General features: G+C 52.9%; 1 protein-coding gene and 1 long non-coding RNA gene across 21 annotated transcripts; one reads left to right on the top strand and one right to left on the bottom strand.

Moving 5' to 3' along the window:
* Nucleotides 1-155: 155 nt before the first annotated feature.
* Nucleotides 156-7,204, bottom strand: LOC149860855 (uncharacterized). Its single transcript, XR_016442871.1, has 3 exons — nucleotides 4,851-7,204; nucleotides 2,107-2,212; nucleotides 156-390 (listed from the first exon to the last, which is right to left on the bottom strand). It is a non-coding gene; the product is annotated as an uncharacterized LOC149860855 (long non-coding RNA).
* On the top strand, nucleotides 4,578-25,573 carry PCBP2 (poly(rC) binding protein 2). 20 transcript variants are annotated; one of them, XM_090050739.1, is made up of 15 exons: nucleotides 4,581-4,798; nucleotides 7,211-7,347; nucleotides 7,931-7,954; nucleotides 8,041-8,073; nucleotides 8,533-8,649; nucleotides 10,899-11,030; nucleotides 11,762-11,890; nucleotides 12,565-12,639; nucleotides 14,248-14,334; nucleotides 15,381-15,422; nucleotides 16,561-16,633; nucleotides 17,104-17,142; nucleotides 18,162-18,214; nucleotides 18,714-18,883; nucleotides 21,492-22,377. In XM_090050739.1, the coding sequence occupies exons 2-15, from the start codon at nucleotides 7,279-7,281 to the stop codon at nucleotides 21,820-21,822; spliced, it is 1,374 nt and encodes a 457-aa protein (XP_089906865.1). In that variant the 5' UTR covers nucleotides 4,581-4,798; nucleotides 7,211-7,278; the 3' UTR covers nucleotides 21,823-22,377. The 20 variants fall into 20 exon arrangements, with proteins under 20 accessions (XP_089906872.1, XP_089906877.1, XP_089906876.1 ...); XM_090050738.1 differs by having other exon boundaries at nucleotides 18,159-18,214; XM_090050755.1 differs by lacking the exon at nucleotides 21,492-22,377 and adding an exon at nucleotides 25,061-25,573 and having other exon boundaries at nucleotides 4,597-4,798.
* Nucleotides 25,574-26,452: the final 879 nt, after the last annotated feature.

Here is a 26,452-nt window from a genome sequence, read left to right as displayed (position 1 = left end):
GGTGCATGGGATGCTATAAATGTATCCAGACTGGAAGCTGTCCAGGAATAACTAACTATACACATACCCATAAAATGCCAGTATGTAGCACAGGGGTGTAGGTTGTAGCCGTGCTGGTCCAAGGACACAGGCAGACAAGGTTCTTTGGGTGAATCTGATATCTTTTATTAGACCAACTTAAACAGTTGGAAAATAAAGTATGTAACACAGGCCTCCATTAATCCGTGATAGCACTGCCCCAAGTTTGGATTATACAGAGAGGCCGTGACCTCATGTCTCTTGGCATGAGGGTCATCATCACTGAGGAAGAAGAGTTAAGGTCTTGGTGTCATCATGGTCCATCTCCCATGTCAGCTGGCTGCTTTCCTTGAGCAGTTCTCCCCTCTTCTCCTGGGAAAAGGGCCCAGTTATTAAACAGTGACAGCGAATGTGTTATAGACCGGTGGACACATTCACTGACCCACACAAACCTGAGCCTCCCAGTGTTAAACTCCTCCAGGTCTGTGCACATCTGAGCTCTGCCCTCACCTTGCAGAATGCCCTTTTTTCCTGTCTAAGGAGTGCCTTGGGGTCTGAAAGAGAGGGTACAAGGCAAACCAAGGTGCTGCCTCTCTCCTTCCTCTATTTAGATGGGGAGACGTGGACATGGCTTTGATGCCACAGTGGACTGAAGGGGTTAAAAGGAAAAGCAGAGTGCATTTAGCTCTGATGCACCTCAGACTGGCCTAGATACAGGCTCTGATTAGCCACAGGGCACAGGGAGAGGGAGAAAGGGCTCGTCTGTGATGCGGGTTGTAGTTGGCTCAAACCTTGTCTACACTGGGGAATTGTGGATGCCTTGTAAAAGTGAAGTTGCTTCAATTCTGGATTTAAATAAGAAACTGAGCATCTCTCCTGTGGGAGCTTGGCGAGAGCCGAGAGATTTAGAGCAGATTTGCCAAGCCGTGCCTGTTCTTACATTGCTTTCACTTGTCCCTGTTCGGAGACCGGCACTGGAAAAAATCAACAGTCCCTCCAGTGACACAGATGCGAGGCCTTACGGATGTTTGCCCAATGAGTTTGCATGTCCACAGCCATGTCACATGCCTTAGGGTGGTTTGCATGCATCTTGCTTTCCCCTTCCCTCTGCGGAGAATCAAAAGGCTTCCAGCCAGCTGAGTATAAACAAGGGTGGAGACACCAGGCACCTCAGAAGCACTTCACTGATGGAGGCCCATTTTCAAAGCCTGCTTAGACCCAGGCTTTGCTTTGCTCCCACTGAGCTTCAATAGAGGCCTTAATGCCTTTGGGAAGCAAGGCCAGAGGGGTCTGAGTAGCACGGGAATTCTGTCACTAAGCCTCCCACTTGTGAAAATGAGATTTGGGCTCCTAAATCACTTGAGCACTTTTGAAAATGCCCCTGTTGTCCACACAACGCGCTGTTCAGAAGGGAATTTAGTCTGATATTCACCAGCCTCCAGACTTTCTCCCCCTTCTGTCATTGTTCCCATTGTCAGATGAAAAGTTGTCTGCACTTTGTTAGGCTTATTTCAATCCAAGGACTCTTGGAGCAAGGAGACGAGGTCAAGGGGTGGCTGTCAGGACTTCTGGGTTCCATCCCTGACTCTTTGACTAGGTGCAAACCCACTGGCTCAGATCTCCAAAGGCAGCAACATGTCTGAGTCACAGCCACAGAGTTGGAAGGGACCTCCGGAGAGCATCTCATCCAATCCCCACCCGAGATAGGGCATATATATCCATTTGGGGATCAAACCCAGATCTCCCACAGGGTGGGCAAGAATGCTACCACAAAAGCAGGCCTGTTGATTTTCCACCTAGGTACTCTGGCTACTCTCCCATTTCTCCCACCACCCTGCATGGACATAGCTATGCTGTGTCAGGTTCCCAGAGCAGCCCGCTCAGAGCACCACAGTGTATTGGCAGGTGCTCTGCTTGTTTATACACACAGCTTAAGTACCTCAATCTGCTAGATCTTGCATAAAACCCATGTGTCCGAGGTGCCAGCTCAGTGGTCCGTCCCCTTTCTGGATCAGTCGGACTGGCAGGGTCCTCGGGACGTCCCACCTAGTCCAGGGTCAGCCCTGTCTAAACTAGCCCAGGGTTTACCTGACCGGCTTTTGAAAGCTTCCAGGGATGGAGAGTCTACCACTTTTCCAGCAGATCCGGTTCCGTGCTTGCATCCAATATCCACCCCTCCTTGTTCCTTGCGGACCTGGGGAACAATCAATTCTCTTTGTAACAGTACTTTAAATCATCTTGCCTCCTCCAAACCATCACTGCAAGAGCTTATGGTGTTCAAAGACCCTCCTGCTTGCTTGCTTTGAACTCTGAGGATGTCTGGCTGCTTGCCTGTTTTCCTTAGGTGTGGGGTTTTTGTGGGGATGGGGGAAAGCCTGCCTTTTGGCATTTGAACCCCTTGTGTTCTTTGCTGGTAGCACTATGGGTTTTCTTCAGAGCTCCCCTCTCCTTCAAGCTACTTGTGCCTGTCACACTCACATCCGGTCCTCTCCCAGTTCAGAGCAGAAACCAATGGCTTAATATGAAACTAATATAAATCAAGATCTTTTCTTTATGCCCACTTTATGGAAAGGGGAGACTCCTCCTTAGCTTTTTTCTGCAGCCATCTGGCTGAGGGCAAGAAAAACTTGGGGACATCCGAACCCCAAGCCTCCAGGCTTGGGCCTGCAAGTAGGAAGCCCCCCAAAGGATTTGGAAACATCTGAAGCCCCAGAGGGGGGTGGAGGATGTTTCCTAGTAGCACGGCCCCTTAATGATTCTGGACTCACAGATTTGGAATATGATTTGGCAAATTTGGCTTGGAATACTGAAAATTAAAAAAATAAAATATGAAAATAACCCCTTCTCATTGCAGCCACGGAGCACTAGATTGCTGTCTCAAGAGAGTACATTTGTGCTTTGGGATCTTTACTGGAATCTTGGAGGACTGAGACATATAATGATGCTGGCCCTTGGGATTTTATTGTACTTGTTATATTTGGTGCTTTTTCTTAACCTGCCCCCGCGCCAGTTCTGGAGTTGTGTGATGAAAAGACTCCCAGCTCTCATGGACTGAGAAAGTATGTTTCCTGCCTTGTGATGGCATGGGAAAGGTGGCAGCAGGACACAAAGACGAGAAGGCACACATATTGCACTTTAAAAACCTAAATGATTTTTTCAGTTGATTGTGTGAATTTGGGGCAGGCGTGGGGCCGTGACTCTCCACACTTGAGGGCTGGCTTTGGGGCTGTGGTCCTGTGCGTGGTGACTTGTCCCTCTGGCTTCCCCACCCTGGAGCACATCACCTTCATATGAATTTGAGGATATAGTGACAACACTTTACAGAAGCACTTTCCCCGTGGCAGGCTTGGGTGTTAGGTTTGTGTTGTGTCAGGATTGACGGTTGTTTTGTTTAGAGTATGGATTGCACAGGATGGTTTGGACTGGGCTGATTCTACCTCAGGGAAGGAGCTGGACTAGACGTGACTAGTCCCTGCCAGCCCCACTTCTCTGTGATTCTGCCCTGGTCGTGGCCTCCTCCATCCCACTCCTGTGGCTTTCTCTCTACCCTGGATGGACTCGCAGCCCCCTCAGCAAATACCAGCCCTTCTTTTCCACTTGCGGAAAATGGGAAAGATCCCAAAGGTGCAGCCCTGTAGCACGCCGCAATTGGGGATTTCTGCTGGAAATCTCCCAGGTTTCCCTTATGAATCACGCCGAGCTAAGATGATGCGGCATCACCCCTGAAAGGATCTCTGGGTACCCGGCTGAGAATCACCGCTCCCCTTTCCTTCTCCTGCCACTGCCCTGCTGCACCCGCTCGCTCTGCTTCTCTTGCCCTCCCCACTCAGAATCACAGGAGGGCCGGAGGGGACCTCAAGGGGTCACATCTAGTCCAACCCCAACTACATCATCCCAGCCAACGCTTGGTCTTAAAAACCTCCAAGGATAGAGGCTCCACCACCTCTCAGGGTGCCCTGCTTCACCACCCTCCTAGTGAGAAAGTTTTTTCCTAACAACCAACCTCAACTTCCCTAGCTGCAACGTGAGCCCATCTATCACCTGCCCCCACAGCCCAGCTCCATCCCCTCTCCAGCCCCCCTCAGCCTGACATTCAACTCCCCCTCCTCCTCTGCACACTCAATCAGCCCAGTTCCCTCTGCCTCTCCTCAGCAGTCCCCTCCCTGGGAAGCCTGTCCCAGTACCGCCCCCCCCAACTTCCTAGTCAGAAACTTCCCCCTGATATCCAGCCCCCGCTCCCCTGCACCCATTGCTCCTGCTCCCGCTCGGCCTGAGATCTGCCTCTTCTTTGCAGCCTCCATTGTACCCCTCCTCCCTTCCTCACCACGCGGCGGCCTGGCCACGCTACTCCTGCAGGGGGCGGCCGCGCGCGCCACCCTCCCCGCCACCCCCTGGCGCCGCTCTATCCCCCGGAAGCCACGAACTCCCCCGCGCACTCTATGGTGGCCCGCGTGGCGACGCTCTGCCCGGCTCGCCTCGGTGGTGCGGCGGGGTCCGCTTCCGGGTCAGGGCGGGGTTGAAATCGCCCCGCTCTTCGCCTCCCCCTCCCAGACCCGCCGAGGCCGCCGCAGCAGGAGCAGCAGCCGCAGCCCCTCCGCCCTCCTCCCGCCGCCGCCTCCCGCCCGCCCGCCCCGGCTCTCTCCCTCCCCCGCTCCTCCCCCCCCGTCGAGGGGCCCCTCCTCCCTCCCTCCGCCCGCCCCGGAGCCCCGCGCCCGCCCCGTTCTCCCGCCCTCCCTCCTCCCGCTCCCCCGTCCCCGTCCCCGAGCGGCCCGCCCGCCAGGTAAGTTTCCCCCCTCATCCCCCCTCCCCTTTAGTTCCCCTTCGCCCCGCACCCGCATCCGCGGCCTCGCGTAGCCGCGCGCGCCCCGCCCCCCGCGCTCTCCACCCGGCGCCGCCATCACGCGAGCCCCAGGCTGCGCCCGCGGCCTAGTGCGGCCTAGTCGGAGGGCGGGTGCGGCGCGCGGCTGGGGGAGGGGCCGCGGCGCTGCTGCGCAGCCAGGCGGCGGCAGGAGGAGCAGGCCTGGGGGGGGGCGCTGCGTCACATGGAGGGGGGGGACGGGACCCCCCCCGGCCCGCGGCGGAAAAACCCGCCAGGGCAGGGAGGGACCCCCCGAGGGCGCAGGAAGCGGAGGTGACGCAGGACTTTTTTGGGGGGGAGACGGGCGACGGGAACATTATTTTTTTATAAATTAACTAGACGAATTTGGGTTCCCACGTGCTGAAGAGATACTTTAAAAAAAAAAAAAAAAAAAAAAAGATTTATTTCTATCTGTGTGTCGGGGTGGGGGGCCTCAAGTGAGGCAGTGGGGATATTTTGGGGGGGAGGGCTGTAAAGAAAAGCCCCCCTGCGCGCCCCCCCCACCCCCCCCAATAACCATCTTGTAATTGGGGCTTGTATCTCCAATCATCGATCGCCAGCGCAGCTCATTGGGTCTTGCCCAAGAGCTGTTGGAGGCGCTTTTTCCCCTCAGGAATTTTTCTCCCAAATCTAAGTTGTTTTTTTGGGTGTTTTTTTTTTCCCCCCTCTTACTGGTTGCTTTGATTCCTGGTGCGCCGTCGTGCCGCGCCCCCCCCCCCCCCCCCACACCCATTTTTGGGGGTTGTTTGGGTGTTTCTGGTTTTTTGACTTTTTTTTTTTTTTTTTTGGTTTGGGGGAAAGGTTGTTTAGACTTTATTTTTTGGTTTAAAAAATAAAAAGTTATGAAAAGTTTATTAATTTCCCAGAGCTGCGTGGAGGGTGGAGAGTACTCATATTACCTGGAACTGACTGGGACTCAACTTGTCGGGATTTAATTAGGGGGGGAAAAATACACCTTTATTTTTATGAAGTGGGGGATAGTATATGAGGCTCTTAATTCCCCCCCCAAAAAAAAGTGGGGGGAAATTAGTTTTGTATAGTTAAAACAAGAGAGGAGTTTGAGCTCCTGGGTTTATTCTCTTGGCTTTGCAACTAGCTCGCCCAGAGATTGTAAGATCCATGGGACCACCTTCCAAAGTAGAGCGTAGGAATGCCACCTGAACCTCGGGAGCCCTCAAAGCACTGTGCACATTGAATGCAGCGAGGAAACGCTCACCGAAGTCACTTGTTCTTTGTTGTGGCCCAAGAGGCTGCCTTGCAGCTAGTTCACCTGTCTTTAACGCGCAGCTCTTGCCGTGTGGCTGTGGATCTCAGTTGGCAAGTTCTGACTTGGGATTCAGTGCACTCTCCTCCGCCTACTTGGGTCAGGTCATTGCTTCTCCTCCTGGCAAAGTTTAACTACAGCAACTTCCAACTCGCTGTGCTTTCCGTGACATGCCAGTCAGCTCCCTGCTTGCATTAGCTTAACCCACACTTAGTTTTAAAGTTAAGCCAGCAACTAAATTAACTGGTGGCAGCCTTTGTGCAGACACTTGTGTTGTCTGGTGACTGGGGTCATGCCTGCAATCCAAAAGCGACTCAAACTGATCAAAGTGTGTGCCTGTGTGGTCTTTAGCCAGCTCAGCTAAGTGAACTTTAAAACAAACCAGGGCTTGTTGCTACACAGAGTTAATCAGCAATGCAGCTTCCTGATTAGCCCTGCTTCTGAAAGTGGATTAGGACAAACAGGAACAAGGCACTCTGTCTGGAATAGAAGCGTACCCAGTAAAGCAGTTGGGCTTTAAACTTGCCATCTTATTTTTAATCTGAATTAAAATTTTGAGGCTAGCCTTCAAAGGCGTGCAGGCTGTACATGGACAAAGCCTACTCTGAAGGTGGACACTCTGCCATGGAAGCTATTGGCAGGCGCTGTGGGAGGGAGCCGGGATGGAAAATGACACCTGATCTCTTTACAACCTCTGGTCCTGGCAGCCAGAGGGTAGGGAAGTTGGCCTAGCTGCTGAGCGCAGGTGGTGTCATGCATGTTCAGCAGATCTGCTTGAGCAAGTGTTCATGTAGAAATGAACACATTTGGAAGCCGCCGGCGCCATATGAATAAACATATGTAAGGTGTAAAGTCCTGAATGGTGAATGCTGACCCCTCTTAAATGGGAGTCTGCTGTTTTGACAGCTTGTCGGAAGACCTCCTCCCCCCCAAATCAGATTAATAGCCAGCTCTTCCCTGTGGAGAAGGGAACACCCAGAAATGCCATGTGCTGTTGTAATAACAAAGATCAGGCATTGACTGGATGTATGTTTCCAGCGTGACTTGAGACAACCCCTCTTCTGTTGCAGTTTCTATCCCCCCAGCGACCAAAGATTTGACCATTGACAAAGCCTGACTCAACAGAACACAGCTCAAGATGGACACCGGTGTGATTGAAGGTGGTTTAAATGTCACACTTACCATTCGGCTACTTATGCATGGAAAGGTACCTGCTATATTGTTTCTTTATACCCCGGGTGGAATTGGGTCACGGTGAATGTCTCTGAAACCTTTGGTCCCATCAGATTAGTGTCTTTCTGGGGCGGCTTCTCTTACTGGGACTGAAATGGAAGTGTGGTAACTGAAATATTACTAAATAAAATGGACCTAGTGTCTCTGCATGACTCGTTTATACAAGCATTAGTCTCTTCGCTGCTAGGAATTTACTTTTGGCACATGGCCTATTCTGGTTACACTGGTATCTTGTGACCTTTGGAAGGGAGGCTTTAAACCTCAGAATATCATGGAAACTGGGGGGAGGAAAGAAAAGACTGGACTGGACTGGAAAATCACTTCCTCCCCAGTACAATGTACCGCTGCTTTCAAATTTGCTTCGACTCCGTACTCTGGTAGTCATTGCAAGCTGGTATCTGGATATGAGAATTGTGGAACTGTCAGCATTTACCAATTGGGGTTCACGTAGAATGAGATGGTGGATAACTTCCTTCTTGGCAAAGGAAGAAACCAGTGTTGCCAGTTTGCTCTTATCTCTGTAAACCCCTAACCAGTGCTTCTTGTTTGCCTTCTAGGAGGTTGGAAGCATCATTGGGAAGGTGAGTGACTAGGTAACTCCCTGTTCTTCCTTTGGAACCCCTGTGAATCGGCAGTGCTGTAATAATCCCTCTCTTTCTCCACATAGAAAGGAGAATCTGTAAAGAAGATGCGTGAAGAGGTAGGTTCTGGGCAGCAAATGACCATAATTTGGGTTAAGATGCTCCTTAAATCGAGTTACAGCAGAAAAGAAGCAAAACTTAGGGGCCTTAGAAGGAGTTCTAAACTCCAGGATTTTGCTGACTGCGGTTGGATTGGAAACAAACAAGCTCATTGTGGGCTGCAAGGCATGCTGGGAAATGTAGTTCTTCCTGGCCAATCTCAGAGCTGATCTGGCAGATGGAAACTAAGATGGCTGCTCCCAGCCCAGAGCAGAACTGCAGGGAGGGGTGGACTTTGCAGCATGAAATGGCTTGTTTGTGTGTATTGCAGTCAGGCCTGGTGGCTCTCCTGTGTTGAATACTTCACACAATGAAACGCTTGATCGTGCTGTAACATTATCCAGAGACCCTGTTCGTTCGATAGGACCGATGCTGTCCGCCTGCCTGGCTGCTCACGTTTCCGTCCTTTCCTCCTCCAGAGTGGTGCTCGCATCAACATCTCAGAAGGGAACTGCCCAGAGCGGATCATCACTCTTGCCGGGCCCACCAACGCCATCTTCAAAGCATTTGCGATGATCATTGACAAACTGGAAGAGGTGTGTGGCACCTTCCTGGGCAGGCTCTGGAATCAGGGCTGCTGCATGCTATAGAGACAGTGCTGCCGACCAGGTGGCATTAACCCTTTAGGGTCTGGCACCCTGCCAGAACTGCTGCCTCTGCACCATATTTGTGGGCCCCCATGCTGTAGAGAAGGGGGCAGTCTCTTTAGCAGGCATGCCACACATTGGCCCCTGCACCGTCCTCAGATGCCACTCCAATTTCTTTTCCTTATCTGATTTTTGCTGCCCTGTTTTCTGCTCCTTCCCCCGTTTGCCCTGCCCTGTGCCATGCTGAAGCTGCCTGTACCACAGGCTGACTGCCACATGGCTGGGAATACCTACTGCTTGATGTCACAAGGTAGTTTGTGACCTCATTGGATACCACATTTGCTCGGGTGAGGGGCATGTTGGGAAACAAGGGGTAAGAACATGCCTTGGCTTTGGTGCCAGCCCCCTGCCTTTATGGGGCAGTGGAAATGAGTGCCTGCCTGGAAGGGCACAGAGTTGGCATTACCTGTTGGGTCCTGTGTTTGTGTCGGGGGAAGAGGGGTGAGCTCTTGTCTGGCCTATGGCACAGAGGGACCATGTTGAATCAATCCCCTAGTTCAGTCCTGGGCTATAGACCCTGCAGCTGGGTGAGCTGCATTGGCTCTTAATTCTGCATTTATTCCCTCCTTGGCCTCATGTTGACTGCTGGGTGCCTGAGCTAGAGGCTTCTTGGGTAACTGGCATCAGAACAGCCTTCTGGGACTGATGAGTGTGAAGCTTTGCTGGAATCCACTGTTGCGGGGATGAATGACCAATGGCTCCAACTTAATTCGGCCACCTACAGCCCCACACCTACTGTGCCAGGCAGTCCTGTGAGGAAGTGAGATCCCTTCCTGGCATCCTGCACTTGGCTTGAGCCTTGAGGCAGAAGGCTTTGCTGGGCCTTATCTGAATGGAGGGAATAGGCACCCTCCAGCAAGACAAGAGGGCTGCTGGAGGGGAGCGAGCACCACATCCCAGTCTGTCCAGCATTGCCAAAGCTAGGCAGATGCTCAGTGTGGCTTAAGCTTAGGATCAATGCCTGAACCATGCAGCTGAGCCTGGAGCCATTAGTGGGTTGGCAGGGGAGGAGGGTGCTGGTAACCTGAGCCTGTCGCCGCTGTGACCGGACTAGCTCTGCCCTTGAGGAGTGCAGGCATCCAGGGGTTGTTGGCATGGGCCTGCAAAGCTCTGTTGATGTGGGAGCTCCCGAGCAGTTTCCTAGACTGTCAGATGTAGCTCATGGGAAGCCTCCAGAGGGTTGCGTTCTTCAAGAAAAGAGCACGCCACAGGACTGTCCTCAGCCCAGCATCTAGGGTGCACAAACAAAGCCAAGCACTATCCTGTCACTGTCTGAACCTGGAGTTAGCTTTGGATTTCATCCCATGGGGATTGAGTCGTGGTCTTCGCTGTAGCTCCCCTTCCCCACGTAGCTTTCATCCAGAATAGCTGTGGTCCTGGGAATGGACTGTGGTCTTGACTCTTTTTTTTTTTTCTCCTCTTATCAGTGACTGGCTTCATGATGAAACTTTAAATCTATATCTGCATGGATTAATTCCCTCCTTTTAACTCTTCAGGCACATGCTATTGTATTCCCGTTTTACTCAAAGCAGTAAATACCCTGCCAGCTACAGACAGCTGAGAGTTGATTGCAGCCTGCCTGAATCCTGCCTCTGGCAGGGGGTTGGACTTTAAACATTGATCTCAGGATGTCCCTTTCAGCCCAACTTCTCTATGATTCCATGAATCCAGCTAGTTTATAGCTAGCAGCAGCCCTTGCATGTACCTCTCTCCACCTGGAGGATGGTGTTCCCAGCTGGGAGCTTGTGACAGGACAGTCTAGCAGTGTCAGGGTGGCTCTTGGAAGGCAGCTACTGCTGGCGGTGGCCTCTGTGCCAGGTATTGCCTCCGGCAGAGCAAAGTAAGAAAGCCAGGATGATTCCTGCAGTAGTTAATCCATCTGAAGCAGTGCCCCATGTGACTGGTTGGGATTCCCATGTTTCTAGTAGAGATCCATCAGCTTTGGGAAACCATACCCCCTGTTGGCATGGAGGGGAAAAAGACCTTTCTCTCCTCAGTGCTGTAATGTAACTCCCATGTTTTATTCCCAAAATGCTCTGGGCCATACCAAGAGCCTTGTCCTGTCTCACTGCTGGGCTCTGGCTGTAGTAGGTGGGCTGTTCCCAGGGGTTTCTCCTGAATGCCACCTCTTGTTGCAGGACATCAGCAGCTCCATGACCAACAGCACAGCTGCAAGCAGGCCCCCAGTCACCCTGCGGCTTGTGGTACCTGCCAGCCAGTGTGGCTCCCTCATCGGAAAAGGAGGTTGCAAGATCAAAGAGATAAGAGAGGTCTGTGATGGGGTGGGGGGTTGGGTGTTGTTTCCTGGGAGAGAGCGAGCAGCTACTACACTTGAACAGTGGCAGAGCAGGCCCCTGCCCTTCCCCAGCTGCAGCACCAAGGGTTGGAGGAAGCATAGCAGAGCTGTGGCATCATGCTGCTTTTTAAGAAAGCAGCTTGTATTTTTAGTGCTTGTGAAACTGAGATGGGGGCTATGTCTGGAGCCAGGCATGGCGTAATCAGACCGTGTCCATGACTTTCTCCCCCCCCCCCCCCCAGTCCCCTCAGCTGGACTGGTGCGAGCGGTTGGGACTCCTGGGTTCCACCTCCTGGATCTGTCGCTTGCTTGAGTGCCTGGAGGTAATGAAACCCAACCCCTACCTTCCTCTTTCCCGAGGGGTGGGGATGCAGGAATGTGAGGGTTAAGGTTTGCAAGGCACTCTGTGTAGAAAGGCATGCACCGTGGCTGTCCCATGGATGCTGGCAGATTAACTCTACATGGTTTTGCCCTGTGGAGAGTCTCTCTTTTTGGAAGGAAAGCTGAAATCTAGGTCCTGCTTTTTCTGGCCCTGGGTTCCCAATAACCAAACTTATTTCCACCTGGGATTAGGCATTTTTATCTTTTTTCTTTTGAGGCTGTGATGGGGGCAGGAGTGCAGAGCAGAACCTACCACTTAGAACAGAGGCTGTAGTCATCCTGCCTGGCATGCCTGATGTGCTATTTTTACTCCTAAACTTTAAGAGCACGGGGGCACAGGTCCAGGTGGCAGGAGACATGCTGCCCAATTCAACTGAGAGAGCCATCACTATTGCCGGGATACCCCAGTCCATCATTGAGTGCGTCAAGCAGATCTGCGTGGTCATGCTGGAGGTAAGCTCCCTGCTAACTCTGGGCGGCGGGTGGGCAAGTAGGTATGGGTCAGCTCCCAAAGTGACAAAACCCACTTGAGCCTAGTGAGGAAAGGCAGGTGCCATTCCTGTTGTGCTGGACTCTGCAGCCAGCTGTCTTCCAATGTAGAAACCTTTGCCTTGGGCTGAGCCTGTGAGGAACTGGATCAAGATGGAGGCCAAGGCCTTATAGGGGTGGAGGGGCCTGGAAGGAGATTTGGCTTGGGGGTTAACCTGGAAGATTTAGATCAAGACTAGAAAAGCCTGGTTGCCAGGCAGTAGCACCTCCTACTCCAAATCTGGCTCTACTTCCTAAGGCCTCCAGTATCCTCCAAGAAGTGTCCTCGGACCCATGCCCATCTCGGCATGCGATACTCCTGCCAGCTCCCTGTTCCCCTTTTGAGCGTGTGGCGCACTTTGGGCACAGTGCCTGGAAGGCGTAGAAGCTGATCTGCCCTTTGCAGCTCTTGAAATGTTAGCGTGCAGTCTTAGCTGCCTGAGCCTGTTGGCATCTATTTTTATAGCTCTTTTAGAGAGCTGGCTGGGAGAGAAGCCTCACTGCGGCCTGTAGAGGCACTAGTGAATGTGTCCTTTTGCGGTGAAGGACTTCCGGGCTCTGGCATCTAACTTCTCTCTTCTCTGGCTCCCGTACTGCAGTCTCCCCCGAAGGGTGTCACCATTCCCTACCGACCCAAGCCATCCAGCTCTCCAGTCATCTTTGCAGGCGGGCAGGTAAGGCTGCTCCTTTGCTTGCCAGGCATGGGGTGGGGGGTGGGGGGGCGGGGTAAGGAGGCAACACCGCCAGCACACATCAGCCCACCGTGCATGCCTGTCACCTGTGCTGCCTGCCCAGCCAGCATAGAGCTTCCTCCGCTGCTTTGGTCAGTTTGGCCGGAGGCTGCTCCAAACATGCAGCAGACTCTTCACTTCCAGTAGGTGCTGAAAGCTGATTGCAGAGGGTGGGGGAGAGGTCATGTGAGGCTAGTTGTTGGGGGAGGAGGAGGAGGACCCCTTCAGCAGCAAGGTGTTGAGTGCAGAGGGGCACCTTCTGCAGGGCCCATGTAGGCTGTTTTGGGTAGGGTGCTTGTGGAGTGGCAAGCTGGATAGTCAGTGCCTGTTTCCCCACAGTAGCCAGGGGGTTGTAGGTACAGCTGGTGGGACTGCAGGGGAGAGCTCGGACTCCGAAGGGCTGGGCTTTGAGTGGGGAAGGCCCCAGCCCCTAGGGCTCTAGTGGCTTCTGGACCAAACTGACATGTGTGAACATGGAGTAGTGCAGTGCCACCTCCTAGCATCCCCCAAGGCAGGACAGGTGATGGCACAGAACAGTATAGCCAGATTCTCCCCATAGCCATGAAATGGGGTCTCTTGCTGGTTACAGGTACAGGACTGCAGCCTCAGCTGGTCTGACTCCTGTGATGTCTGTCATGCTGAGTGGTTTTGAGCAGGCAGCTCTTACCTAGCAGGGATGCCACCCACGTAGCTCCATGCAGGACAAACCCCATAGAGCCCTAGCCAGGAGGTGGCTTGGGGAGCCCCTGGCATTCCTTGCCACAGTTTATAACCCTTGCAGGACTAGGCTGCTTGCCTCTGGGCCCTACCTTGATGCTGACTTGGGGACAGGGTCACAGCCCATGTCTGCTAAGACACTACCCTGATGCCATGGGCCTCTTCACTCAGTGGGAGCTGGGACATAGCAGCAGTGCCATGAGACTAGAGGATTCTGGCAAGCCCTAGCCAAACCAGGGAGATAGTAGCAGCTGCTGAGTGGGTCCAAGGAAGAACTGCCCAGAGCAAGAGGCGACTAGACCGTGCATCCTGGCCCGGCCTGCTGTTCCCTCAGCCCGCAACTCTCTCCCCCTTGTCTGGAACAGATGTGTCTCGTTCTAGTTCCTTGCCTCACTCGATCCTTCCTTCTCCCCCTCCCTGCCCCCTGCTCCCACTCAGACTCGGACAGCTTGTCACAGCTCCTTGCTAGGGCAGTGGCCTGTGGGGAAGGGACTAGGAAGCACTGTGATTGCTGGCTTCCAAGCAGAGGCCTGTCACCAGAGGTTAACCCCTTGGGGTGAGGTAGGCTGCCCAATGGCTAGAGCAGTGAGGAGCAGGCTTATCCATGGCCACATACTCCCTCCCTGCCCTCTCTCTTCCCCATGCCGCAGCCAGCACCATATGGCTGCTGGGGCTGCCTTGGCAGTGAGCTGGCGGCAGTGCTGCGCTTGCCGGTGGGTCCTGTTGACCCAGGGCCAGCCCTCTACAGCAGAGCGATGTCTATGTGCCTTGGGTGTTAGCGGAAGGTTTGGGATTGACAGCCCTGGAGACTGAAGTCCTCTAATTTATCCACAGGACAGGTACAGCAGCGGCAGTGCAAGCTACCCCCACACCGCCCCATCAATGTGCCTCAACTCTGACCTGGAGGGACCACCTCAAGAGGTGAGAGGGGAGTTCAGTCTCCATGGCCCGCTCAATCCTTGGCCTCTTTGAGACTGCCAGCAAGGGTGGCAACCCCCCGCCCCCAACAGCTTGTGGCGGTGGCTTTTTTTTTTTCTTTTTTTTTTTTTTCTTTGTGCTGCGGACTCCTGTCCGCTGGGACCTGCATCAAGCCCTCCCCCATTTTCCCCCCTCCCCCCATCTCCTTCCCCCCCCACCTCCCTGCAGCCACTGCATGGTACCACGTGCAAGTCTCCTGGTGACCTAGAAGTGAGAGGCTCTGAAACCCAAGGCCACCCCCTTCCCCCACTTCCCCTTCTCCCCTGTCCCATTCCTGCCTCCCCCCTAGCCAGCCAGTCTCCATACAGCAGCTGACCCACTCTGGGTAGCTTTATTTAGGAACCTGAAGTCTGATTTTTGTCCCACTTTAATCAAGACATGGAAGCGGCAGGTCAGGTTTTTGCCTTGTTGCATTGACTAGCTTGGTTAGCCAGCTCCCAGCATTGCCTTCAGCAGCAGTAGGTTGTCCAGCGCAGTTTCATAGGTGTGTGGAGCAGGGAGAGAGTTGGAGTGGACTGCAGGGGCTGGCAGGCGTGCATGGGCAAAGTGGGGGGCGGGTGGGCATAGATGCAGCGAGCAGTTGATGGGGAACTAAAAGCCACATCCAGTGACCTGGAAGAGGGGGTGGGCGGAGCCAAGCTGTCCTCGGGGGTGGGCAGGGGCGTGCACAGAGTTAAAACCGCTGTCTGACTCCACTACACACCATACATCTTCATCAGGAGACCAACCTCTTGTCTGCTGCTCTTCTTGTGGGGGAGGGAAACACCACACACTCAATTTTCAACCCTTGCCCCCTCCTTTTATTTCCATGTTAAGGCCAACACAGGCAGCCATCCCCTCCCATAGATCTGTCCTGTTGGAGCTTTGCAGCCCCTTTGCCCCTGAGAGTTCTCCACCTTGGCTCTCTGGCTTCCTGGCTAGTTGAAATCTGTCTGTCACTGGGTGACTGTCCGATGGTTTTAATTAGGACTGTTTTCCTCCTTTTGTAGGCCTATACCATTCAAGGACAGTATGCCATTCCACAGCCAGATGTAAGTTTTTTTTTTTGTTTGGTTTGGTTTTTTTATTTTATTTTTATTTACACTTCTTGTCTTGAAATCCCCTTCTCCCTTCCAAAATTCTCGGGGCTTTTCTCAGCTAGCTGTCAGCTTTGGTCCCAAATCCAATCTAGTCACTGAAACCAGGACAGGCCCCTTTGACCTTTAGCTCTTCCTGTAGCCAGTCGTAAGATCAGAGTCTTCCAGCTGTCTCCCAGGACACATGCGCGCACACTCCCTGAGCTTGGCCCTTTCACACAAGCTCAGGCTGCCCCCTCCCCCTTCCAAGCTGCTAGGAAGCAAAGCCTTTGAAAGAGGGAGCAGAACAAAATGTGGTTCACTGTGTCATTGGGGTTCTTGGTGCAGACCCTGGCATTGCCGGCAGAGGCAAGAGCAGTGCCACGTGCTCTAGCAGTGGTACCGGATGCGGCATAGACGTTTCAGGTTGTTTGTGGAAGGGGGATTGACTCCAGAGCTGACCCTGGCTCATACTGGGCTGTAGGATGCTCCAGGGCTGTCCTGGGTGGCTATACACCCATCACCCCCACTTATACCTGTAGGTGCAGGGGCTGGTGATTGAAGGCAGGGCTAGTCAGAAGCTCATCTCTGCTCATGGTATGCTAGAGCAGTGAGGGAGGAGTTTTTTGATGCTAGGCAAGGCAAGAGATGGCTAGACTGGCTTAGGAACTACTCTGATTTAGAGAACAGAACCCAGTTCCATCCTGGTCTCCCTTCATGACCTCCCTCTACCTTGTGGATGCTTGACAGCCCTGCCCCCCCCTCCACCCTTGCCTCGAGCCTCTCTTTACCCCTTTCCCCTTGCCTGTTTGCTTCTCTCCTGAGCCTTCCTAGCATTATGCAGCCACCCTCACTGTCTCCTGGGCACCAGGGTTGGGCCTTGCACCCTAACGCTTTTCTCTTCTTCACCCCACTCCTCTGGGAAGGGGGCTGCTTACCTGGTTCTCTCCTGTTTGCCCTCTTCTCCCCCCCCCCAACTTCCCTCTGGGGGGGATGGGGGGGGTCTCCTTTGCATGCCACGCAGGGTCTCTTTGAAATGCTCTTGATTCCTAGGTGTGCCCTGAGTCCCCACCTACCTAATGTCAGCCCTCTTCTTTCTCTCTCTCCTCTCCAGCTGACCAAGCTGCACCAGTTGGCAATGCAACAGTCACACTTTCCAATGTCTCATGGCAACACTGGATTCAGTGGTATGGACACTCGGCTATTCCCTCTGTAAGCTAGCGTGGGCCAAAACCCAGCCCGGGAACCGCTGCTTGGCTTCTCTGTAACGCAGCCTCATGGCATCATCTTCACTTAGGTGTCTTTTAACCAAACCAAACAAACCCCGCATCAGGTAATGCTTGTTGTGGCGCGGGGGGGGGGCCCCCCCCCCGTTGCCGCCAGCGCCAGTCCGGGTGGGCAGCTGAGGGCTTTAGAGGTATAAACCAGGCAGGATCTTCATGCTTCTGTCCTTTACCCCATCCTCCACAGCTCTGCCAATGCACCTCGAGCTCCTGACCTGCAGCCCCCTCTCTCTCCCCTCCGGCTATTCCAGTCCTGAGCAGGCGACTGTTTGACTTGTGCCAAATTTGCTGTAGAGTAATAAATGTAGCTGACTATCCATTTTAGGGCCATAGGGTCGAGACCACCAAACTCATTTTCACTTGTATCTTAACAGGCATTGACTCCAGCTCTCCAGAGGTGAAAGGCTATTGGGGTAATTTTTAAAAAACAAAATCTGTAGTATTCTATTGTGTATTAATACTGAACACAGTCTGCGGGTCCTGTCAGATGCTGCCAGCTATGTGCAATGAGGGGTGGCAGGGTGGGGGCAAAGGGCTGTAGGTACCGACTGGCTTGACTGCACCCACCTGGATGGAGGCAGCTGGAATCTGCAGTGGAGAGCAGAAGCTTTTGACACGATCAGTTGGTGTCTTAATTCCTCCAGAAAGCAAGGGGGCTCAAGATGGCCAAATCTGTTAGGGCTGAAGTGGGGGACAGAGGGCATGAGGGTGGGCTGGGAGACAGCTGTTCTGAAGGAGCTGCTAGGCTTGATGAGCGCAGTTGGACACTTCAGTAGAAGGCCCATTGCATCTCATCTTGTTGGCTAACTGTTGCTTTCCAGGGCAGCGAGCAAAATTTCCCTGCAGCTAAGAAGGCAGCTCCCCCAGTGCCATGTAGCAAAGGGCAACAGCTAATTGCAGCTTGGTTTTAAACTCTCCTAGCCTCATCGGTGTCAAACGGGGAGCCACTGGGGGGGGTGGGGGCATCCTGGTGAGGATATGCTTGGCCCCATCTGTACATGCTGAGCAGGCAAAAGACACGGCTTGTCTGAGTGGCTGGCGTTATAGTGATGCCCTGCTGGGGTCCTCAGGTTGGGATAAGGGTGGCTTAGAGCTTCCAACGCTGGCAATCCAAGTGTTCTGGTTCCATTGGGCACTGGCCGGAGCCCACGCAGTAACGGCGCGCTGCTCTGGGACTGTCCTGACCGGAAGGAAGAGCCTGAGGGGGCAGACCTCTGGGACCAGGAGTGTGGTGGGGGCTGGGGACTCATGCAGGGGTTGAGTAACCTTTCACTGCTTGCTCTTCCCACCCCCTCCACCCCCTTCCTCCTGTGTAAAAACTCAGCAATGATGCCAGCGGCAAATGCTGGTTCGACTGGTCTGCTCTACATCTTCCTGCAGCCCCCATTGCGTTGCACTGAGCATGTCCTGCTCTCTCTCTGTCTTTCAGCAGGTTTGGATGCCTCTGCTCAAACTACTTCTCATGAACTCACCATTCCAAATGATGTGAGTATTTCCCCCGCACCCCAGAGTGGAGGGGTAGGGGCTGGGAGATGTAGAGTTCAGTCTGGCAGCTGCTTCTAGATGCCAAAATAAATGGGCCCCATCACTTGATGCCCTGAAGTGAGGGAACAGCACATGTTACCTATGCACAAGATGATTTAGGAACGTGCCCTTCCTCTTTGGTGTCCAGGGTAATCGTGTTGATTGACTGTTCCCTCTGTAGCCTAGTATGTTCAGCCCAGCTGCTCTAGTTGAGTGGCATCAGCTTTTTTAGTAGTTGGGTTTGGCTTCCCTGGAGTACCAGTTGGCGCTCAAGACATGATGCATGTCTCTTATTCTGGGGTTTCTGAGGCTTCCACAGTGCCTCAGTTTCCCTGCTGAGTAGCATCTCCCCGGGTGTAAGTTGAGGCTACTGGGAGGTGGGCAGCGAGCCTGAAGTTCTCATGGGGGTGGCTTGGGCTGCATTGTGCCCATTTCTAACTAGGAGTGTTCTCTCCCATAGCTGATTGGCTGTATCATCGGGCGTCAAGGCGCCAAAATCAATGAGATCCGTCAGATGTCTGGGGCACAGATCAAAATTGCCAATCCAGTGGAAGGATCTACTGACAGGCAGGTTACCATAACTGGATCTGCAGCCAGCATTAGCCTGGCCCAGTATCTAATTAATGTCAGGTAAGTCTCCGAGTAGCCGGAGGGAGTGCATGTGGTGGGAGGGGGAAGGGGGGTGGGGAGGACTAATGGGTGCAGCAGCCGAAACTAGGGCAGCGTTGAAGTCTGGGCAGCTCGCCCAGCTGCACTGTAGCTCACAGGACTCCACTGTCTTCCTTGTATGTTAGTGAAAATGAGATGAGCTTTTTCCCTGCCCCCCCCCATACTGTTTTTGGTTTTTGTTTTGTTTTTTTGTTCTTTTTCCCCACCCCTTAACCTACCCACCTGCTTCAGCCCCCTGCTCCCAACAATGGAACTGCCTTTTAGGGCACTGCTAAGCAAATGGGATTGAAGATTTGAATCAAGGGGGCTAAGATGAGCTGGTGCTTTTTTTCATGGAGCACTGCGAGAAAGTTGTTCACCAGATCCATGTCCTCCTAGCCCAGTGGCTCTCAAATCAGGGTGCTGTGGCACCTTGGGGTGCCTTAAATGCTGTTCAGGGGTGTCTCACAATGTTAGTATTGCTAGGTGTGCAAAGGGATTCCCAAGATGGACCCAGGGGGTTGAAAGAGGAGTCCAGAAGAATGAAAACTCCCATATCTCTTGTGGTCAGAGTTCTGTGTGACAAACCTCTCTTTTTCTGTAGGCAAAAAACTGAGTGAAAACCAAGAGCTAATGCTTTTTTCAAGAGGTCCCATAAATCTTAACCAAAAAAAAGTGAGAACTAGCCTCCTAGCTAATAAATAGGGCTGAGGTCTAATTTAGGGCAGAATGAGCCTTCTGGGGCTAATGAGAAGGCTTCCAGTCAGGATGGACCAGTCTGAGAAAGCAACCTACTGCTTGTCCTATGCCAGTAGCTGCTTGACATAGGGGGAACCTGGGAGCTGCCTGTCTCCATAAGACTGGCTGGCAGCAATGCTGAGAACTGAGACCAGGGACTGTAGTATTGCTGTGGAGTCCAACCTCTCTGCATAGTGGCCCCTGAACCCTTAAACTCTGCCTATGGGGAGAGGCACATGATAAACTGTAAGCTCACAGCAGGGATGAGCTCTCTGCTGAGCTCTGCAGTTGGGTGGGCGGGCACCCACGCTGCAGCAGGCTGCTGTAGGCTCCCCAGCCATGTCCTTCCCCTGTGCTGTGCTGTCCGCAGCTTGCTAGGAGAGCAGGTGATCTCATAAGGCGCAAAGCATCCCCTTAGCTGGTGAGGTCAGCTCTTTGGGGCGTGCCTGGCTGGCTCCTTGCCCACCACGCAGCCTGCTGCAGTGGAGTCCTGCCGCAACGCAGGCTTGTGCCTGGCTGGGCAGCATTGGAGCCTGGCTTTGAGGCTTCTTGCCTGCAGGCTTGAAGTGATGACTTCTGGCAGCGTCCATCCAGCCCCTGGCTCTTCCTGGGCTTCTGTGGACTGTAGCCTGGGTCCTGGCTTAGTTGGTGACATTGGGTGGGCTGACCATGACACTAGCCAGGTTTTTGATCCTAGCCTGGAGGAGATTCTTGCCCTCTTGCTACCTTGACATGCATTCCCCTCAGTGAGGGAAACCATAGTGCTCCACCTCCCCAGATCAGCAGCATTTGTAGCAAAAGGCAGTAACCTACTTGCAGGTGCCCTGGTGATCAGGTTGAGGCCATAGCCCTGGCTTGACCAGAGCTATGCCGTGGGTGGGAATAGTCCATTTTGGGTAAAAGAAGGACTAGGGTCAGAGAGCTGGCAGAAAGGGTTAGGAGCTGGCTTGTAAAGTAGAGGGGGCAGCAACCTATTGAAATACCCATGCCTGCCTTGTTCAGTGAGGGCTAAGTGCATTCTTGATGTCTGACCAGGAAAACTTAGGTGAGTTCTAGGGGCCATGATGCTAGATTGCGGGCCTAGCTAGTGTCCTGCAGTGCTCGCATCCCCCAAATGTGGTAGAGTACCCAGGCAGCTGGAGGTGGCAGTCAGGGGCCAGTGTGGCCCCTTTCCCTCCCCTGTTGTGCACAGGGCTCTGACCTTCTGGGGACAGAGTCCTGCTTACTGTCCACAAGTTGCATTTCCCCTGGTTGTTTTGTCACGACCAACCCTAGTCTAACTTGCCTGTTTTGTGCTCTTAATCTATCCAAATGCCTCTGCCTTTACTCCTACTCTGCTGATCAGCATTACCATAGCTGAGGACCGAAGCTGTCTACATTGGACTGCAGAGACCAAACCAGTCCTGCAAAGTACTCGGAGGCATCTTTTTACTTGGAACAGGCCTCCGGGCTTGCTCAGCTAGCAGATGAGTGTAGTTTGGTAAGGCTGCCCTGACAATCTACGCAAGGTGCAGGGCCTGTAGCCTCAGTGTAACTAGCACAGTTGAGTTAACGCTGCAGTGCCTTGGCGTAGCTGCCGTTCTGAGCTCCCAGTTGTAAACCCGTCTGACTTCTTGCTGCCTTTTTGAGGACACTTTGAATAAATAGAGCAGTCTTCAGTCCCAGTTTCCGGGGCGCTGGGGCGGGTGGGGGCGTAGCAGGGTGCTGGCTCAGCTGAGGTCGTGCCGTGGCCAGCCCCGCTCCCCACATTGTCGAAGCTAGGCAATTTTTTTTGAAGCTGTTTGTCCTTTGCTTTTCTGTGCTGTGCCCATCCACCCACCCGTTCTTTTGTTCCTTTTTTCCTCTGTTACAGTTTAGAAAGCGCTAAACCCTCCTCCCAGACAGCCTCCGTCACGATCCCTGATCACCTCAGCATCAACCTCTCTCAACCCTCCACCCCTTCTTCTTCTTCCTCCTCCACCACCACCCCCTCGCTCGCCACCGCGGGGGTCTCCGACGCACCCTCCAGTCTCCCCAACCCTCTTCCGACCGCCCCTTGTGTCTCCAGTCTGCTTGGCATGAAACCCGTCCCTCTCCTGGCTCTAAATGTTGTGTCTGCTGCTAAGGGTGCCTCCACCACCTCAGCTGTGCCCTGTGTTACTAACAAACTGAAAGCGGAAAAGCAGAGATTCTCTCCTTACTGAGTGTCTGCTTGTGACTTAGCGGAACAGCAGATTGGTGTCAGCGTGGGGATCCCGTAGAGGAGACTGGAAGAGCCTTTTTTTTTTTTTTTTTCTTTTTTTTTTCCTTACTTCAGAAGTGAGCTTGTGATTTTTTTAGAATGGAGTGGTTCTCTCTTTCTGTCTCTTTCTCTCTTGCTGGTGAGCTTCAGTAAGTCAAGAGACACTCAAACAAAGTATTCTAACCAGTCCTGGAGCCTAGTGATCTGTCTTTTAATTCCTTCTCGATTTATATAGTCCTAGCCGTTGCTTTTAGTAGCTTGTTTGCCTTGCTGCCCGAAGACTAAAGCTTAGGGTGGGGTGGGGGGACTGTATCGAATAAATGATTCTCGCGTCGCTGCATCTTTCTTTTTGGCCGAGTCGCGGAAGGGGCAATTGGGCCTTGCTGTCACTTTTGATGTCTGTACTTGTAATAAAGTTGCCACGGTGAGAATCTGCGCTGCTCTGTGCTGACTAGCGAGGGCTGAAGCCCAGGCATTCTCGCCCTGGGACAGGGAACCCACTGCCAACCCTTGTTGACACCCCCCCCCCAGTAGAGCCAAGCCATGGGGATCACCCCCACCTCTGCCCTTTTGGGTGTGGAGAGGCATTTCTGGACCTCCAGTGGGAGATGGTGGGAACTGCCTCCTTCCCACTGGTCTCAGCAGCCACTAAAAGCAAGAGCTGCTGGGCTCTCTGTGGCAGGGAACCCAGTGGTTCCTAGATCCAGCCCTCTGACCATGCTTGCTCCCTAGGGTGGCAGGTAAAGGCTCTGCCCAGTGTGACCTGCATCTCCCTGAACCATTCCCTCCCTGCAGCTGTCCATGGGAAAGCAGAACAGCTCCATGAAGCTTAAAGAGTCTGGGCAGGGCTTCTCTTGCCTGTGCCCTTTGTGTTCATGCTGGAGCTATACAGGCAGGTGCCCTGATGGAGCCAGCTCAGCGTTGCCTGACAGGCTTGTGAATAGTTTGGGGGGGGGGGGGTGTGGCTGAAGCTCTTCCATAGAGGGCTGGTGCCTGTCTCTCTTTTCCATCAGGCTTGCCCAGGAAGCTGCCATCTTGCAGTCCCTTGGGTGGCAGGACAGTTTTTGGTGCACACAGCCATTTCTTTTGCCCCAAGATGGGCCCCAGAACCCTGCCCATCCTGGTAGGACTCCTTCCTTCAGTGGTGGGGTGGGGAGCTGGGGAGCTTTTGCTCTTCCCTCACATGTGTAGGTATGTGCCCCTTTAGGCCCTGAGCTGTGGGCAGGGCCTGTCCCAGAAGCCCAGTGAGGTAGAGATTCCCTTCTCTCTCACCCCTCTGCCCTACCCAGGGCACATCATGTAGCTTAAGCTGCTGCCCTTACCTTTACCCTGCAGAAGCCAGCATCAGGAGGGATAACTCTGCTGAGTTAAGAAATGGCTGGAACTGGCTAGCTTTTATTGCAACTTGGGAGCCAATGTAGTAGGATTTTTTTTTTTTTATTATGGAGGGTGGGGGTCACATGGCTTTCTCTGGCAGTGGAGTGGCATGGGGCTCTGGTTCTGGGTGGGAGGGTGGTAGTTGCTGGCTTAGATGCTGAGCCTGCCCCCCCCCCCCCCGTACAGCCCTCCCTTCTCCTGGAAACTCCTTTTCTACAGTAGTGGAGCTGTTGCTGTTGCCCTCTGTCTATGTTGGGTACAGCTGGTCTCTGCTCAGCAGGTCCTATCTTGTACTGTGGCTTTCCAGACCCACTAGTGCTGGCTAGGATTCTAGCTGTTCAGTCCCTTTCCCTTCCCTCTTCTCCTCTGGGGCTGGAAATTTGGCTCTTGGTAATCTTACTTCAGCTGCCTGGGCTGGGGCCTGTGACTTCTGTAACCGTGGGCAAATTACTTGGCTTCCTGATCCAGCTCCCCTGGCTAGGCTGGTGTCTTGGCTGGCTGGGCTGGCATGGGAAATGGTTCAGGGTGGTGGTGGTTTGGGCGGGGGTCTGTTCCCACAGGTCTCTGCTGCTGAATGTTCAGCCTATTTGGGGCTCTTGAGTCTGCACCCTCCATCCAGGCCTGGGCCCTGCCAGAAGCCCCCATGGATCAGAGTCCCCTGCTCTTGGCATCCCACCCTCGCCTGCTTGGAGTAGGGCAGAGCTGTGTGCTTGATGAGGCCTTCAGGGGGCAGGTTTCTTGGGGCTTCCCCTTCAGACCCCACCCATCCTTAGAGGGCTTCTATAGAGGGGAGGCAAGGGGGTCTGCTGCTGTTGCAGCTACTGACATCTTCAGGCCAAGGCAAGTCTCTCCTGGCCTGACTGAACCATCCTGGCACTGACCCTTCAGTTTCTGCCCCTCCAGCCTCCTTGCTCCCTGCTGTGGCCCTTGGGCCTTCTTTTAAGGGTCTGGAGCCCAGCAGCTGCTTGAGGAAATGTCTAGGGGTAAGGGCAGCTCTGGATCCCCTGCCCCAATGTATCGGGCTTCAGTCCTAGTGAGATCCAGGTGCCTGATGTGGCTGGAGGAGCTGAGGCAGGGTTGGGATGGGGAGCTCTGGCTTGTGCTTCTTTGTTCCTGTGTGTCTTTGGGGGGTGGGGGGGGAGAAGGGGTGGTGTGAGTGTCTTGTTTGTACACATGTCCATTCCTGTTGGGTCCGATAGCTGCCTTGTGGCTGGCTTTTTGGGTGAGTCCTGGAGTTGCCGCTGGCCTGGGTCCCACAGCCCAGCCCTTGCCCCTGGCTCTTTTCCCCCACAGCTGGGCTGGTTCAGTTCCTCATGGCTGGGAGCCAAGCACCCTTAGTAGGGTGAGGGTGGTGGGTGCTCCTCATCAACCCCATTCTTCTGTGCCCTCAATCCCTTGAGTGTCAGGCAAGCTGCTAAGGCTGAGAGTGGGGCACCCTGGTCTACTGAGCCTGGGAGGGTCCTTCTGCCCCTGAGCAGGTGTGGGGCCTCATCCAGCCCCCCCATGCTCCCCTTGCTCTAGGGCAGCTACTGGAGGCCAATTTAACCATTAGAGCTGGACAGTGGGGAGGCAGTGCGCCCACATCTGTGCCCCCAAGGTGTGTAGACCCATGTGTGACACTGGGAGCGCATGTCCTGGAGGGTTAACCAGGCTGCGGCTTTCCATATTGGACCTAGTACCCCTGGCCTCTGCCATGGAGGCCCCACAAACTGGGGAAGGCTGATGGGGCAAGGCCCCTGCCCCCAAAATCAGCTTCCCTGTCTGTTTTAACCCTTGATTTGCTCTCTTACTGAGCTGGCCGTCATGCCTCTGTTTTGTTGCAGGCTTTCCTCGGAGACCGGTGGAATGGGAAGCAGCTAGGAGAATGCAAAGGCTTCCCTCATTACCCCTTCTACTGTTCATCACCATGATCCATCTGTAGTTTGGAAACAGTCAGAGTCCAGGTTTTAACTAGTTTGTAAATTTTCAGTTCCTACACGCTTTCCCCATCCACTCATGATCCTTCCTTTTTTTTTCTTTTTTTTTTTTTTAATTGCAGCATTTTAATTCCTCTCTGTTCAGCTGTTTAAAATGCTGAGAATCCATCCCTTTAGTTTTGTAAGCTTTCCGCCCTCCCTCCTTTATTTTATTTTATTTTTTTTCCTTCGGCTCACCAAGTTTGTGGGTTTTTTTGGGTTTTTTTTTTTCTGTTGATGTCATGAAATGTACGAGTGGAATATTAATACGTTTCCGTTTAGTTCTGTAATGTCAGGAAAATTTTTCAAAAAAAAAAAAATAAAAAGATGGACTGGAGCTTTTCCTTGTGAATAGAACCTGGAGGATATTTTGTTAATGGATCTGCTGTGTCTCCCGTCTTTCTTTAGGGTGTGGGATACTGAGCTCGGTAGCCGCTGGTGGCTAGTGGGGGTTTGGGTGCTCCTTGTTCTACTCCCTGGTAAATCCCTGTATGCAAGCTAGGTTTGACTTGCTTCTAGACCCAGGGGAGTTGCCTGGCCTTAACTTCAGTAGGGAACTGGAGGTTACGGGGTGGGCTGGGGCTGCCAAGTCTACAGCATCTGTTCCAGCCAGTTTTTAAAGGGGAAGGGGGTTTTTGTCCCCTCATGTCTGCCGAGTGTCAGTAAAAATAATATATGGTACACACACCACAACCCCTGCTTTTGGTTGTCAGTAAAAGCATTAAACGTGTGTGTGTATGACAAGCAAACTTTTTACTGTCTTGCAGCATTTCTTGGGTTGACAGTGCTGCTAATATACAGTAGCAACGTTATAATGAATATATATTAGCAGCACTGTCAACCCAAGAAAACATTTGTGAGACGAGCAAACTTTTTACTGTCGGTAACCAAAAAAAAAAAAAAAAATACAATACATCCTTCTTATTGATAAGCAGATTTTGAAAAATATTAAATACTATATAGTATTTAAGTTTTTATAGATAGATAAACTTTGCTTGTCAGTAATTTAAAAAATTTTTTTTTTTTTTATAATACACTTCTGTTGTTGTTTTTAGCCTGTTTTTACACAGTTAAACAAAAACCCACTCATCTGTTGTAGTGTTTTTTGCTGCTGCAGCAGCGGCTCTTCGCTTCTTTTCCCTCCCAGCTATACTCCTGTATTTCCACCCACCCTTGGCCCATGCTTTTAAAACTGGAAAAATGTGGATTTTAGTTTTGTTTTTAAAAGATCCCTAACTTTCAGCTTCAAAGACCCCAGGA

This window comes from Crocodylus siamensis, chromosome 6 (genome assembly GCF_052110815.1).
Source record: "Crocodylus siamensis isolate JL-2025a chromosome 6, ASM5211081v1, whole genome shotgun sequence".
Classification (NCBI taxonomy): domain Eukaryota; kingdom Metazoa; phylum Chordata; order Crocodylia; family Crocodylidae; genus Crocodylus; species Crocodylus siamensis.
The sequence above is the reverse complement of the archived record's forward strand: the minus strand, read 5'-3'. Positions and strand labels throughout refer to the sequence as shown.

Bases quoted from the DNA above. Each gene is read 5' to 3' on its own strand.
- PCBP2 (XM_090050738.1), top strand. From the start codon at position 7,279: ATGGACACCGGTGTGATTGAAGGTGGTTTAAATGTCACACTTACCATT. The intron at 11,031-11,761 runs GTCTGTGATGGG...CTAAACTTTAAG, and splicing joins AGATCAAAGAGATAAGAGAG to AGCACGGGGGCACAGGTCCA. The intron at 18,884-21,491 runs GTAAGTCTCCGA...CCTCTGTTACAG, and splicing joins CAGTATCTAATTAATGTCAG to TTTAGAAAGCGCTAAACCCT.